At 46.8% G+C, this 15,014-nt stretch overlaps 1 protein-coding gene across 6 annotated transcripts in view; it reads right to left on the minus strand.

Annotated features, from left to right (window-relative positions):
* PTPRA (protein tyrosine phosphatase receptor type A) overlaps positions 1-15,014 on the minus strand; it is a 170,648-nt gene that overhangs the window by 6,384 nt on the left and 149,250 nt on the right. For 4 of the 6 annotated variants that reach the window (XM_072800280.1, XM_072800279.1, XM_072800285.1 and 1 more), the window contains 7 exons: positions 14,404-14,539; positions 13,565-13,714; positions 12,313-12,406; positions 11,941-12,017; positions 11,331-11,465; positions 910-1,035; positions 678-829 (listed from right to left, as the gene is read on the minus strand). In XM_072800280.1, the coding sequence (XP_072656381.1) occupies positions 678-829; positions 910-1,035; positions 11,331-11,465; positions 11,941-12,017; positions 12,313-12,406; positions 13,565-13,714; positions 14,404-14,539 (870 nt within the window). Of the gene's footprint in view, positions 1-677; positions 830-909; positions 1,036-10,285; positions 10,439-11,330; positions 11,466-11,940; positions 12,018-12,312; positions 12,407-13,564; positions 13,715-14,403; positions 14,540-15,014 lie in introns of those variants that run through there. The other 2 variants (XM_072800281.1, XM_072800284.1) reach the window with 2 other exon arrangements.

Consider the following 15,014-nt stretch of genomic DNA (forward strand, 5'->3'; position numbering starts at 1 on the left):
ACACCCCCCCCCCCCCATTTTTCTCTTTTTAAAAACCAATTTGTAGTGATTTATAATATATTCTTTCTTCTCTAAGACTTCTTCCCCCAATTATAAAAGCAATTCAAACTCATTGTAAATTTTTTTCCTAAAGTGCAATCTCAAACAACATGCCCCAAACAAAATTCACCTCTGCCCCCCAAAATGAGTCCCCTTACCATAATTCTTCTGTCAGTGACGGCAATCATGACCAGTAACCCTGGTTTAAATTTGGGATACACTCTACACACTTGACTCCTCTTTCACAACTATGTTTTCAGTCTTGCTCATTTTTCTTCAAACTTTCTCAAAATAGTTACCCTTTTCTCTTTTCCTCTGTCTCTTAAGAAGGCCAGACCCTCACCCCCACTAGTGCCCATGGTCTCTCCACTGTCAGTATCCTCTGCTGCTCTCCTGTACCACCCCATCACCATCCCAAATGCTTCCCTGTCCAATATTTTAACATCACTGGTTCCCTAGTACTTAATGCAAAGTTCAAACACCATGATCTTCTCTTATTATCTGGCCCTGTGCTGGCCACCAAACTCAACTGCCAGGTGCTCCTCAGTACCCTGCTGTTGTCTGGCTTTCCTCACTGTCGCTTCCCCTGCCTGCCTCTCATTGCTTTCTCTCCCACTCTGAGGGCTGGGGAGAGGTACCTGCAGTGCACGGTGATGGGGTGGTTCCCTGACTGCTGCTGCTGCTTCTGTACGGCCGCAATGATGCTGATCATGCCCTTTCCATCGCTGGGGATGCCCACTTCAGGCCAGCCGTGGAAGTGGAACTGCCGGATCTGCCGGCTCTTGTTCTCCTTTGGAAGAAGTGGGATCAGAGAGGCAGGGCACCCTGGCTTTTCCCTGCGGGAGGAGCTGCACCCCCCAGCCACCTTACCCTGGTGTTGGTGACCAGGAGGTCTCTGACAGTGTAGCTCTCACATTCCTCCTCTTTCTTCAGCTCCACTGTGATGTCTCCATAGGACACCACTCCATCGGAGGGCCAGTACTGGGCACACTTTTCCTGGAGGGACAAACGGGAGATGTGAGGTGCTTGGAATACCATGAATAGAAGCATGGCTGTCCTTTGAGCTGCCTGCTCCTGTCTTCCAATTACCACCTCTTATAGAACATCCTTCATCTCCAAAGTGTCAAAAACTCAGAGTGTCATTACGTTACTTAATATCACTCTAATTAACTTCTGATCCTCACTAGGACACCTACAGCTGACCCTTGAACAACACAGGGTTGGACTGCATGGGCCCACTTATACATGGATTCTTCTGGATAAACACAGTACAGTAATATAAAGTACCAATTTTCTCTTCCTTATGACTTTCTTTCTTTTTTTTTAGGATTTTATTTATTCATAAGAGGCACAGAGAGAGAGAGACACAAGCAGAGGGAGAAGCAGGCTCCCTGTAGGGAGCCCGATGTAGACCTCAATCCCAGGGCCCCAGGATCCCACCCTAAGCCAAAGGTAGACGCTCAACCGCTGGGCCATCCAGGTGTTCCCCTTATGATTTTTTTAATATTTTCTTTTCTCTAGTTTACTTTATGGTAAGAATACAGTATATAGGGATCCCTGGGTGGCGCAGCGGTTTGGCGCCTGCCTTTGGCCCAGGGCGCGATCCTGGAGACCCGGGATCGAATCCCACATCGGGCTCCCGGTGCATGGAGCCTGCTTCTCCCTCTGCCTGTGTCTCTGTCTCTCTCTCTCTCTCTGTGACTATCATGAATAAATAAATAAAATCTTAAAAAAAAAAAAAGAATACAGTATATAATAGATAAAACATACAAAATATATGCTATTAATGTCACTGATCAGTCCTCAGGTCAGCAGTAGGCTATTAATTATGTTTTTGATAAGTCAAAAGTTATATATGGATTTTTTTTAATTGAAGTATAGTTGACACATGCTACATATGTTTCAGGTATACAATATAGTAATTTGGAAAATCTATATACCAGTGTAGCTACCATCTGTCACCAAAGAACACTATTACCAGACCACTGACTAGATTCCCTATGCTGCAGCTTTCATCCCTGTGATATATGCAAGTTTTCGACTACACAAGGTAGAAAGAAGGGGCTGGGAGTCAGTGCCTACCTAACCCCTGTGTTGTTCAAGAGTCAATCGTATATTTAAAAACTTAATTCCCGGGGTAGCCCGGGTGGCTCAGCGGTTTAGCGCCGCCTTCGCCCCAGGGCCTGATCCTGGAGACCCAGGATCGAGTCCCACGTCGGCTTCCTGCATGGAGCCCGCTTCTCCCTCTGCCTGTGTGTCTGCCTGCCTCTCTCTCTCTCTGTGTCTGTCATGAATAAATAAATAAATATGTAAAAAAAAAACCTTAATTCCCTTACTGGACATAATCACTTAGCCTTTTGGTTTACTTATTTACAGTTTAATTTGCAACACGTGACAGATCTCTGAAGAGCTCTGACCATCATTTCAGCTGCATTCAACACTTAATAGGGTGGAGGAAGAGGAATGAATGTTTTTGCTCCAATTTCTTTTCCCCTCTCCTTTGCTCCCTCGGGGTGTTTCCACCTCTTATAGGAGCTTACATATGTCAGACTGCTAACCCAGAAAAACAGAGCCCCACTGAAAGTACCATCCAGCCATGGTGCTTCAGTAGAGCCCAGGGCACAGCATCCACCCCTCCCTCCTTTCCTTCCTCTTGATTTTTCTTTTTTTTTTTTTTTTAAAACATTTTTATTTATTTATGACAGTCACAGAGAGAGAGAGAGGCAGGGACATAGGCAGAGGGAGAAGCAGGCTCCATGCACCGAGAGCCCGACATGGGATTCGATCCCGGGTCTCCAGGATCACGCCCTGGACCAAAGGCAGGCGCCAAACCGCTGCGCCACCCAGGGATCCCTCCTCTTGATTTTTCAATTTGCAATGGCACCTGCATTTCTGTCCTTGCAAGTGAATAGGAGAGTTTACAGCTTGTCTTTGCTGGCACCTGGCTCAGTTTCTTCTACAGCTCTTTGTGGGCAGGGGCTGCCTCTTTTCATCTTTATCTCTCTAGCACCCTGCACACTGCCTGCGTGTGTGGTAGGCTCTCAGTAACTGCTAAATGAATCTGTTCAATGTTTGCAGAACAAGTCAGGCTATAAATACGTAAATAAAACAATATAGCCGACTGTCCATTTCTTTAGAGCATTTGGGAGAAGATCTTAGATTTCCACTATTGGCACTTTTAAAATCTTCAACCATAAACATACTTTATATTCATTAGGAAAATTATGAAGAGTAGAAAAATAAAAATAACAATCTCTTAGTCCAAATAAAATCATTACTAAAAGTCCATTTTAGTGACTCTTTTCGCTTTTCCTATGTGTGATAATTCATTTTCTCCTTTATAAATGATGCTGAGCTCATTTTAAACCACAGAATTATCAAAGTGGTAGATCAGGGAAATGTCACAGACCAGTGCTTTTCTACATGTACCCACTCAGAGCCCTGGAGATGCTATGGGGGTTGGGGCTCTGGGCCCTCTCCTCAACCAGAATGCCTTAAAAAAAATTCTAATTAAGGCTCTTAAACAGAGATTATGTTGGTTTTCAGGTCACTGGTGGGAGGAATAAATTTTGCTACTCCATTTTCTTCCCAAATCTGCCCTCACACAGTTTACCAGCCAGGACTAACAACTGGGGCTTTAAAACTGTTACAAGTGCTAAGATTTAAATGGGCTTGAGAGAAACGGGGTGTATGACCCAGAATCACACTATGACTAGAAAAAGTGTGGTCCCACACTTTATGGCTTGAGACCTTAATTTTGGCAGTGGGGTATGACAAAAGGGGCAGACTGGAAGAGGGCCACCATAGATACAGAGCTAGGGAACTAGAGCTGTGGACAGGCAGTCAGTCCACAGTAAAAGCAAATGGGGAGTCTACTGTGGCTGGTCTAAGGGGTACAATTTCTCAAAGTGATTATATGTGGTTGGGACTGACCAAGGGGTTAGATCAAGGCCACAAAGTGAGTTTCAGTTCTATAGGTAAGCAAGTAAGGTGTGCCAAGAGGAGACAACCCTGGTAAACTTCTGGGGTTAGGATTTAAGGGATGATGTAAAGAGAAGCCACAAAAAACAATTACAGATATTGGACAAATGGCAGCAACTCATTCTCCTCAGCCAGGAGAAAGTACAGGGTTTATTTAATTTAGCTCTCCCAGTGGGCACAACGCAAACAGAGGAAGCAGGCTGGACTTAAAAACAAAGCCAGGGGATCCCTGGGTGGCGCAGCGGTTTAGCGCCTGCCTTTGGCCCAGGGCATGATCCTGGAGACCCGGGATCGAATCCCACGTCGGGCTTCCGGTGCATGGAGCCTGCTTCTCCCTCTGCCTGTGTCTCTGCCTCTCTCTCTCTGTGTGTGTGTGACTCATAAAGAAAATAAAAAAATAAAAAAGAAAAGATTAAAAAAACAAACAAAAACAAACAAACAAAAAAAAACAAAGCCAGCTACTTAAGAGGAAAAAGGTACCATGTGAGGGCAACAGCAGTCCAGAGGCGCCTCTCACATTTGTGGGGAGGATAACGGTAGACAGAGTGGACCCTGAAGCAGCACTAGTTCAGGAGGCTGAGTTAAGCTGCTGGAAGGCAAAGTTTTGAGGGAGGTTTTGGAATACTCAACAAGAGCAGCTTCAGTTTAGAGAGAGACCTATTGGGGTGATCCTCCTCTGGGTCAAAGGAGAGGAACCCCCTTCCTCAGGAGGCAGAACGTGGGCCTGGGAATCCGAAGCAGGGACCAGCAGTGGCTGTACCTACTGATGCCCACGGCTACAGAGGCCTGGGGATCTTGCTGAGTGGGGAGACTCACATGAGAGCACAGAGTTGGAGACCAGGCCTGTGCAGAACACAAAGCAGTGACAAATACGGGACCCTCCTGTCAACGAGTAGTAGGCTGTGACCCATCAGAAGCCATGCCCCACTTAGCAGCTAGATGGCAAAAGGGAATGAGGGAAAATGGAAAGGAGATTTAAATTAAGCAAGTGACACAATAAGGAAAGAGGGCCCAATTCAAGTCTTGGGACTAGATGTCAACATGAAAGGCTCTTAAATTTTGTATGCTGGGTATTTTCCCTCAGGACCTCAGGAAGCTCAGAGAAGATTTTAAGGAGTGACTATAGTTAGAATTCTATTTTTTTAAAAAAAGAATTTATTTATTCATAAGAGACACAGAGAGAGGCAGAGACATAGGCAGAGGGAGAAGCAGGCTCCATGCAGGAAGTCTGATGTGGAACTCGATCCCGGGACTCCGCGATCATGCCTTGAGCCAAAGGCAGATGCTCAACCACTGTACCACCCAGGCGTCCCAGGAAGGGAGCCGGACATGGGACTTGATCCCAGGTCTCCAGGATCACGCCCCGGGCTGAAGGTGGTGCTAAATCGCTGAGCCACCTGGGCTGCCCCAGAATTCTATTTTCAAAATGATCTCTGGCTGCCATGCGAAGAAGTGACTAAAAGTGGGTGGGAGTGGAATCGGATAGATGGCTGTCAGGCTACTTCAGTGGTGCAGGTGAGTGCATGATGGTTTCAAGGAGGGGTCTGTTGCTGCACTGGAGAGAAGTGGACATGCTCAGTGTATGTTAGATCTCACTGATGTGGGAAGAGAGGATAATGTGGGAAGTGAGGAAAGGGCAGTAATGAAGGTAAACTACTGGGCGGAAGGTGGGACCACTTACTGAGATGGTAAGAGCAGGGTGGACTAGTATGGGGGAAGGAGGAAAATCATGTTTCATCTGGGCCAGGTGGAGTCTGAGATCCTTATCAGTCGTGCGAAGATATCCAGTGGGCACATGGATACACCAGTCCACAACTGGGAAGCAGAGGCTGCATTAGAGACACAGATTTGGGGACCTCTGGCATACAGATAGCATTTCAACCCACAGGACTATATGAAGCCCTCAAGGGATAGTGTGTTAAAACAAACAACAAAGGGTTAAGGCCTAAGTCAACTTCAACAATTAGAGGACACAAAAAGGAGGAGGTGGTCACAAAGGAAACGAAAGTTGCTGCCAGGCCAGTGAGGGGTTGACATCATGGAATTCAAAGGAAGAAAGTGTTTTGAGGAGGAGGGAGGCGTTGAGTATTTCAGATGCTGCTGTAAAGGGTCAGAAAGACGAGAGGAGGAGGAATGGCAACAAGGCAGTCATCAGTGATGCTGATGGGAGTATTCTCAGAAGGAACAGGATGAGGAGAGAACCAAAAGGAGGAAGCCAATTCTTCAAAGGTGTTGTGCTAGGAAGGAAGGGGGTGCAGAAAAATAGGATATAGAAGGAAGAAACCATGGGACACGAGAGAGATTTTTGTTTTGTAAAGACAGGAAATGCAACAAGGCACAGGCTGGTTAGAGTAATGCAGCAGAGAGGGAACTGCTGATGGAGGTGAAGGAGGACTGCAGTAACATGCCGGAGGCGGCAGGAGGGGAGCATGCAGGCACACTGGACACGTGGATGGAGGGGTGAAGGAACCTTTTCCCACCGCAATAGGAGAGGTGAAAGAATGGGTACAGATCTGAGGAGGCTGGTTGCTTGCAGGAGGGAAGGTGAGTGCATTCTCATCTGATTTCTTAGAGAAGAATGGGCCAGGCTGTGAGATAAAGTGCCAAGAAAGTAAAAGACCAGGAGGGAATAATGGATGTTAGCAAGGGAGGGATTATAATAATGACATGTCATAAAAACTCTAAAGGGAATAAGGAAGAAAGTGAGAACATGAGGGGAGTTGGGGGCTGAGAAGGTGGAGGAGTCCATGGCTCTGAAAGAGGACTTCAACTACCTCCATTTTGATCTCAGTCTGTACTTTCTTTCTTTCTTTCTTTTTTTTTTTTTTTAAGATTTTATTTATTTACCCATGAGAACACACAGAGAGGATTGAGAGAGAGAGGCAGAGACACAGGCAGAGGGAGAAGCAGGCCCCACACAGGGAGCCCGACATGGGACCCGATCCCGGGTCCCCAGGATTACAACCTGGGCCGAAGGCAGCGCTAAACCGCTGAGCCACCCTGGCTGCCCTCAGTCTGTACTTTCTGATTAAGTTTTTATTTCCAGTTTCTCTCTTAACTCAGGCAAAAGACCTGACAGGAAAGCATCTAGGGATGGAAACTGACATTATCCCTCAAGCAATAATGACTGTCCTGACCTCTGCAGATGACTGACCCCAAGACAGTGATCAACCTGACCTTTCTGCCACCTGCATGCATCCACTGACCTTTGTCTCACAGCTCCCTTATGTGAACCTAGAAATGTCTTCAGCACTTTGGACACAATCTTTGAGACACTAACCCAGTATCTTCCCCATGCTGGCCTCACTGAAATGAATTCCTGTTTTATCTCCACTCATCTCTCTGCCTTTGGACTGTGGCAAGTGGCAAGTGGCCGAATCTGGCCTGTTTGGGAGCCCCGGAGCTAGGTGCTCTGTGCCCTTGGGCCGTGGTCACAGCTCTAGAGATGTGATGGAAGATAAAAACTTAATGTAGGGGCAGCCTGGGTGGCTCAGTGGTTTAGTGTCGCCTTCAAACCAGGGTGTGATCCTGGAGACCTGGGATCGAGACCTGCGTCCGGCTCTCTGCATGGAGCCTGCTTCTCCCTCTGCCTATGTCTCTGCCTCTCTCTCTCTCTCTGTGTCTCTCATAAATGAATAAATAAATCTTAAAAAAATAAATAAATAAAAACTTACTGTAATAAGAGGGAAGTAGTGAGAGGGGGCGTGCTCTCAGCAGATATTAAGCTGGGCAGGATGTGGGGTGCCTGGCGTTGAGATCCCAAAGGCAGCACAGATATGATATGGGTAATTTGTCATTGCTGTGATTTGAGTGGGTGGCTGGGGGAGCTGAGAGGCCAAAGACCAATGGTAGGACCAATGGATCACCCTCATGGATACTTATGGCTTCCAGAGGTAGGCATAGAGGCCAGCAAGAGGCAGTAAGCCAAAATCATCAGTAGTTGAGGATGGGAGATGGGAATAAGTACTCAAGTCCAGTAGCAGAATTTTCGGGAAAAGGGCTTTAATCTCAGATTTTTTTTTTCTTAAGATTTTATTTATTCATTCATGAGAGACACAGAGAGAGAGACAGAGACACAGGCAGAGGGAGAAGCAGGCTCCATGCAAGGAGCGTGACGTGGGACTTGATCCCGGGTCTCCAGCATCAGGCCCTGGGCTGAAGGTGGCGCTAAACCACTGAGCCACCTGGGCTGCCCTAATCTCAGATTTGTTTTCAGGTTATGGACTCTAGATAATAATATCCTGAAAGCTACAGTAGAAGCATTTGTGTCTTTTCTCCAACTGCTTTTAACCTCCTCCTCCTCCTAAATAGCACCTAGTTTCTTGCATGGTATGAAGCTGACAAAAGTGATGGGGACACACAGCTTTGTGGCAGGTGTCTAATGCAATCTCGTTCTACTGACTCTTGGATAAGTGGAACACAACCTCGGGTTGGGCTGACCCCATGCAGAAACTGCTGGTACTGCTCGGATGAATAGTCCAACCTAAACTACTAAGGGAATGCAAGCCTTACCAAGCATGTTGGTGGATCCCTCATAGTTAAGATGGAGTAGGAAAAAAACAAAAACAAAAACAAAAAACAGGGAGAAAAGAGGATTTTAAGTTTTAATTCCTTTTGGGATTTTAATATATATAAAATTTACAATTTGGGATTAAGACTTTTTCCTTGGGGGACACCTGGGTGGCTCAGCGGTTGAGTGTCTGCCTCCGGCTCAGGGTGTGATCCCAGAGTTCTGGGATCAAGTCCCACACTGGGCTCCCAGCGAGGAGCCTGCTTCTCCCTCTGCCTATATCTCTGTCTTCTCTGTGTCTCTCATGAATAAATAAATAAATCTCTAAAAAATTTTTAAAAAGACTTTTTTCCTTGGGAATTTAAAACCAGGTGTGGGGAGTGGTGGTGTCACAGTTGTATACGTATAAACACCTTTCACTGTATCATTTAGGCTTATTGTGTTAGTATCTCTGGAGGCGACACTTGACAAGATGGATGGAGGATGGAACAGGAAGTGAAATTCTGTCAGGGGCAGTGAGGCCTTATAAAGAATGTCATTAATATCCTGTTCTGATTCATTTCAGAAGCTTCTGAGGGCAAGAACTGCCGCCTGTCTCACTGGCCCTGCAGAGAGGCATAAGGCACAGTGGTGGGTAGAGGGGACTGCAGGCTTGGTCAGTGGCAGGAGACTGTGTGTATGTGGCCCTTTCTCCCATTTCCACCCTTTATTCTCACTAGGTTTTCTTCGAGGATGAAGAGCCTGATAAGCTGAAGGACAAAGTCTGAGATATTCACTGGGCCACATTTTATTGCAGGGCAGTGGACTGAGAGATACTTTTGCTTGCTGCCCCAGTACTTCTGCCTGCAGCATGGGCCTGCCCATCATAGACCTGGAGGCAGGGAGTGTGGGGATAATCTCATGCAGGTTCATGGTTTATCTGCACCTTCCATTCTGGCTTATTAGAGAGGGCTGGGAGACATGCACCTAGCTCTTGATAACACAGTAGTTGGCTGCCTTATTGCAGAGCCAGAAACTGTGCCCCAAACCTCTCATCTCATCGGGATTGTTATTAATGGTGAGTGAAGACTTAAGAAGTATGTCTGTTGATGTAGGGACATGATGGAAATTGGAAAGAATAGCTAGTGAGTTAAATGATTAAAATTGAAAAAAATCTTGACATAAAGAACATCAGGGTGTGCAAATATGTTTAAAGCCATGTCAAAGGACGCCTGGGTGGCTCAGCAGTTTAGTGCCTGCCTTTGGCCCAGGGTTTGATCCTGGAGTCCCTGGATCAAGTCTTGCATCAGGCTCCCTGCATGGACTCTGCTTCTCCCTCTGCCTGTGTCTCTGCCTCTCTCTGTGTCTCTCATGAATAAATAAATTAAATCTTAAAAAAAAAAAAAAAGCCATATCAAAGTTAAACTATACAAGTAGGATCCCTGGGTGGCGCAGCGGTTTGGCGCCTGCCTTTGGCCCAGGGCGCGATCCTGGAGACCCCGGATCGAATCCCACATCAGGCTCCCGGTGCATGGAGCCTGCTTCTCCCTCTGCCTGTGTCTCTGCCTCTCTCTCTCTCTCTCTCTCTCTCTCTCTCTCTCTGTCTCTGTGACTATCATAAATAAATAAAAATTAAAAAAAAATTAAAAAAAAATAAACTATACAAGTACAGAATGGGAAAGGTGTAGTTTTTATAATAACAAATAATATAAAATACACTTAGTGATTTTTATTTTTAAATGGTTGTAAATTCAGTGAATTATCAGTGGGCGCCACCCTTAATTCTTCATGCTACCTCTTCACTATCTTTTGGGACAGACCCCTTGTCACCATCCCTGCTGAGTCCAGGCCATCATCAGTACTGCCACAGCCTCCTCTCTGCTTGTGGTTGCTCATTCCGAATTTGTCCTCTTCACTAAGCCAGAGGGACTTTCAAAAAAACACAAATTTGATATTGTTAAGGGCTCTTACACTGCTCTATAAAATTCAAAATCTTCACTATGGCTCAGAAAGACTTTTATCAGGCCCTTGCTGGCTTCTCCAGGGTCCTCAATTCTGAAGTCACATGCCAGGTATAACGAAGCTCCCATTTACTGCACTGTGCAGCCACAACAGTTTTTAGGATCATAAACACTGTGTAAACACAGACTAAGCCACCCAGCAGTACAGTGAGAGGTGGGGGCAAGAAGGTAGGCAGAGAAAGAGAGACCCCTGACATGGAAAGTGCTCAGCAGAGGCTGTATAGTTGTGACTCAGGAACAGGTTAGGAGATACCCCACACTGAGTGGGGCTGACCCAAGAGGGCCTCTAGGGTTCCTTACATTCTGAATTCTCAGACAATTCTTTTTTTTTTTTCTTTAAAAGATTTCCTTGCTATTGAATTTTAACAGAAGAAACATCTAAGTTATTTCTCAAGTTCTTCTGTCTTCTTTTCTGTAGTCTGCAAAGAGGCCACTCATCTTCCCACAGTTCATTTTTCTGGCCTACAAGGCACCCTCTTCTTAGGGACACTCAGGAGTTCCACATTAGAGCCTTGGTCTGGCTCTGCATCCCTCGTTTCACTAGCTCTGCCCTGCCTGGGAGGTGGGAGGAGGAGGTGTGCATAAAGCTAGGCACTGGGAAAACCATCTTTAGGAGAGAAGAGGCAGGAACTGTCTGGCAGCTCAGACCGCATTGCTCTTCCAGTCCTGAGAGAAACTCCTGACTGCTCAGGTCAACTGCTTGAATATGGCTCTTTGGACAGTTTAAGCTAAACATTTCTTCTTAGCCCCTCACCTTTTCCTGTGCTGTTTCCCACAGCCCAGGACCTGACTGAGCTCACCTGTCCTCGCTCCTCCAGTTCTGTCAGCATTACGATAGAGCAGGATTTCCACTCCCAGATCATTCGCCAGAAGTCCTCAATGGTGTGGAGAAGAGGGCCCTGGCTGGCGATGTAGGAGTCCTTCTGTCGGTAGCCCTGTACAAGCCAGGTCAATGGTAGGAGTAAGGTGTTTTAATCAGGGAGGGGCTAGCGAAGAAGACAGACCACTAGGATGGGATGGGGCTGCTTGGAGGCAAACTCAACCCAGGCAGACCTCCCCTTTGGTCAAGGACCAAACCCTGTCTGACATGCTGGTCTCCTTCTACAAGGGTGGGGGAAAAGGGGACTGGGGCTGGGATGAAGAAAACAAGAATGGGAAAGGCCAGAGGCTTTCAGCCCTTGGCCATGGTCTGTGCTATGAAATTTCCCCTCAAGTTATTACTCTGGTGTGTGCCCTCTGTATTCCACATCACATTCTGTTTTCTAGGGCCTGACAGACCTAATGTGCAGGCTGGGTAAGGTTCTGTATTTGACGACGGACTCAAACACAATACTCCCACCCACTGGCACTGCAAGGCCCAGCCAAATCTCATGGAGCAGGGGCAGTCCTGGGGACACAGCCATCACTTACGTCAATGAAGGATGCATTCACGTAGTCCGTGTTCTCCTCACCCCTCTTAACTGGAATGATCACTCTGTTGAATTCATCTGCAGGAAGGACAGAAGCTGTGGCTCCCCAACATCATCTGTCCTCTCTAAATCTTTCCTTTCTCGCCAGGCCCTGGGTAGGTATAATCCCAGCTGCAATAACATGCCTGTTCCCAGCCCGAGAGAGAGAAACCTCTTGGCCTTCATGCTTTTCTCATTTCCAGAAGCCACTAAAGAACTAAGAGCAAAAAAAAGGCAGTGCCCTAATTCTGGTCTCCAAGTCGATAATGAATTAGTAACCTCAGAAGTGGAAGGAGGGAATACTAAGGCTTTGGAGAGGGGGGAGGGCTCTTACATGGAATGATCTGTAAAACCCGGTTCTTCTTCATGTTGGCTGGAAGGTTTCCAGTCCGCATCTTGTCATTCTGGATTTTGATTGATGTTAACTTCTGAATCGGGAAGGAGAGGGGAAACATTACTGATCCCTGTAACTTGGCAAGATTATGCCTGTCAGACATGGATCTTCAGGCTACTCTGATTGCATACTGTTCCTCACTGGGGCCCTGACCTCCACTTCCACATGTTCTTGCTGGAACACTATTTCTTCTGTCATAAGCTCAATGAACAAGCCAAGAGTGTTTGGGGAACACTGCCTTGTGGGCTCCTGTGGACCCTTCTGGGATTCCCCGGGACTGGAATTATATGATCCTGGAGCAAGGATCCTAGCTTCATAGGAAGGAGTGTGTCTGCCTTTCTTCTCTCCCTGCTGTTCTACCCCAAAGGCTAGCTTGGACTCTTTAGAAAATCTTATTTTCAAATGCATATGCTCCCTTCTCCTGATTCTGAGGCTCCTTTCTGATCCTTGCTACTTAAAGTGTAGTCCATAAACCAGCAATAGTCTTGTTATGTTAGTAATGCAGAATCTCAGGCCCTAAGTGTTTCCCCTTGCCAAATCAGAACCTGCATCTTAACAAGATTCTGTGGTTATTCCTGTGCATGTTATAGTTTGAGAAGAACTGCTTTAAGGGATTTGATCTTTCCCACTGCTGCCCAGAATCTCTTTGGAGAACACTTTATTGACAGAGGTGTGACATGTTCCTTAGGTGTGCTGAGAACCACTGTCTAATGGCAACAGCAGAGGTCAGCAACCACGGGCCAAATTTGGCTTGCTGCCTATAAACAGACTTTTATGGAAACACAGCCATGCTCAATTGGTTTATGTAGCATCTATGGTTGCTCTTTAAAAGTTTTAAGCAGTTGCAACAGAGACCAAACAGCCTGCAATCCTAAAATATATACTGTCTGGTCCTTATAGAAAAAGTTTAGGTTGCTGTAGATTATAATCACCTGTGTATGTGCGTGTGTGTGTGTGTGGGGGGGGGAGTGTGCAGGGTGGGTTGGGTGCCTCAGAATCACCCAAGCAATTCTAACATGCAGGATGGGTTGAAAATGACGAGGTTACGAGTAAAGGGCCAGAAACTCACCTCTTAAAACCATGCACAAGGGGATTCCCCATTTGTTGCTAAATCTCTGAGAGCCAAGCATCCCATATTCCCCAAAGCACGTGGATTCTTCAGTCTGGAAGAGGGAGTTCAGCTCCAACTCACCTTAAACTCTTCCTCTAATCCATTGTTGCTGGTCCCTGGGATTTTGTTGTAAATTTTCTGCAGATGTGTTTCTAAAGAGGTCACCTCTAGTTCTGTATCTCCATAGAGATAATGCTCCAGAAGGGCTTGGTATATGAAGACATACTGCATCTGAAATGCCACGATGCCCGAGTTCCCAGTTACACACTACATGGTCTCTGTGGTGCCAGATTTCCCCTTACCCTCAATTCACTCCAGTTCACTTCTCCTTTGCCCTTAACAAGTATAAAATTATTCACCCTTGTTGTGCCAGTTTAGTGAGGCAGGACTATAATGCATGAGTCCTCTGGGGGTGCTTAACTTGGGAGGGAGGGTCCTACTCTGGCAGCCTCCTAGGGCAGAAGCCTGAAGATAAGGACAAATCCAATTCCTGCTCATTCTGACAGTATAGTCTGAAGGGGTTGTCTAAATCTGGTGACACACAAAACCTGTGCCAGCCTCCGGTGCTGCGCCCTTTGTACCCCATGCCTCAACCACAGAGCTGATCCTACTGCTGCTCTTGGATATGGTTGAGCTGAGTCACACCTTCGTGGGCACTGGTTTTCTCAGCTGCCTGCACGTGTGCTTCTCTCAGGACCTGTTTCGTGTCCTTAGAGTCTAGTGCAAATGACACCTGCCTCCCAACTCCAGTAGGTGTAACCTCCCCTGTGCTCTATGTCTCTTTAACACAATTCTTAAGAGTCCTTCATCACACTGCATGATGATCATTTACAGTAACCTAGGAGGCTGAGTAATCCATACGGCTATGATGTTTTGATCTTGGAATGTCCCCACCCTCACCTTACCCACAAATCACTCACATCTGTTTGCACCATCTGGCAGCGCTGTGCCCGGATCCGGCTCACAAAGCCATACACGTCCACTTTCCGCTCTGTATGCATCATGTCCAGCATGGCATCAATGACAACAAAGGTACCTGTACGCCCTACACCCGCACTGTAGCCAGAGAGCAGGGGTGTTACTGGGATGGCCAGCATGCCTTGTGAGAGCATACAGGGAGGGGGCAGCAGAAGCCAGGGCTCTTTCTTCAGGCCACCAAATTCTAATTCTGAATGGGGAATAGCTGGAACACTCATAGAGCCAACAGCCCCACCATACCCTGGACTCCATATCTTTAGTTATCAGGACCAGGACCATGCACTTAGAAAGGTGTGAAGGCTCCAAGCACACAAAGCAGCACTCACTCTAGCTTTCTGGCTTCACAGCAGTGGTTTCCCCACCCCCAATCTTGGAAGACTGCCCTTCCCTCTTTCCTCAAATGCTCTATACCCAGCACCAAAACTTAGTCTCTTTGGCTGCTGCCCTGGGACCCTAACAGCTTAGCTGCTCTTTGTTAGTGTCCTGTCCTCAGCCAGGGCCCTTGTGCTTTCCCTTGCTCTGACCATAGGAACAGAATATGGTATAAGCGGGG

The sequence above is a fragment of the Canis lupus genome, chromosome 26, assembly GCF_048164855.1.
Source record: "Canis lupus baileyi chromosome 26, mCanLup2.hap1, whole genome shotgun sequence".
NCBI lineage: Eukaryota > Metazoa > Chordata > Mammalia > Carnivora > Canidae > Canis > Canis lupus.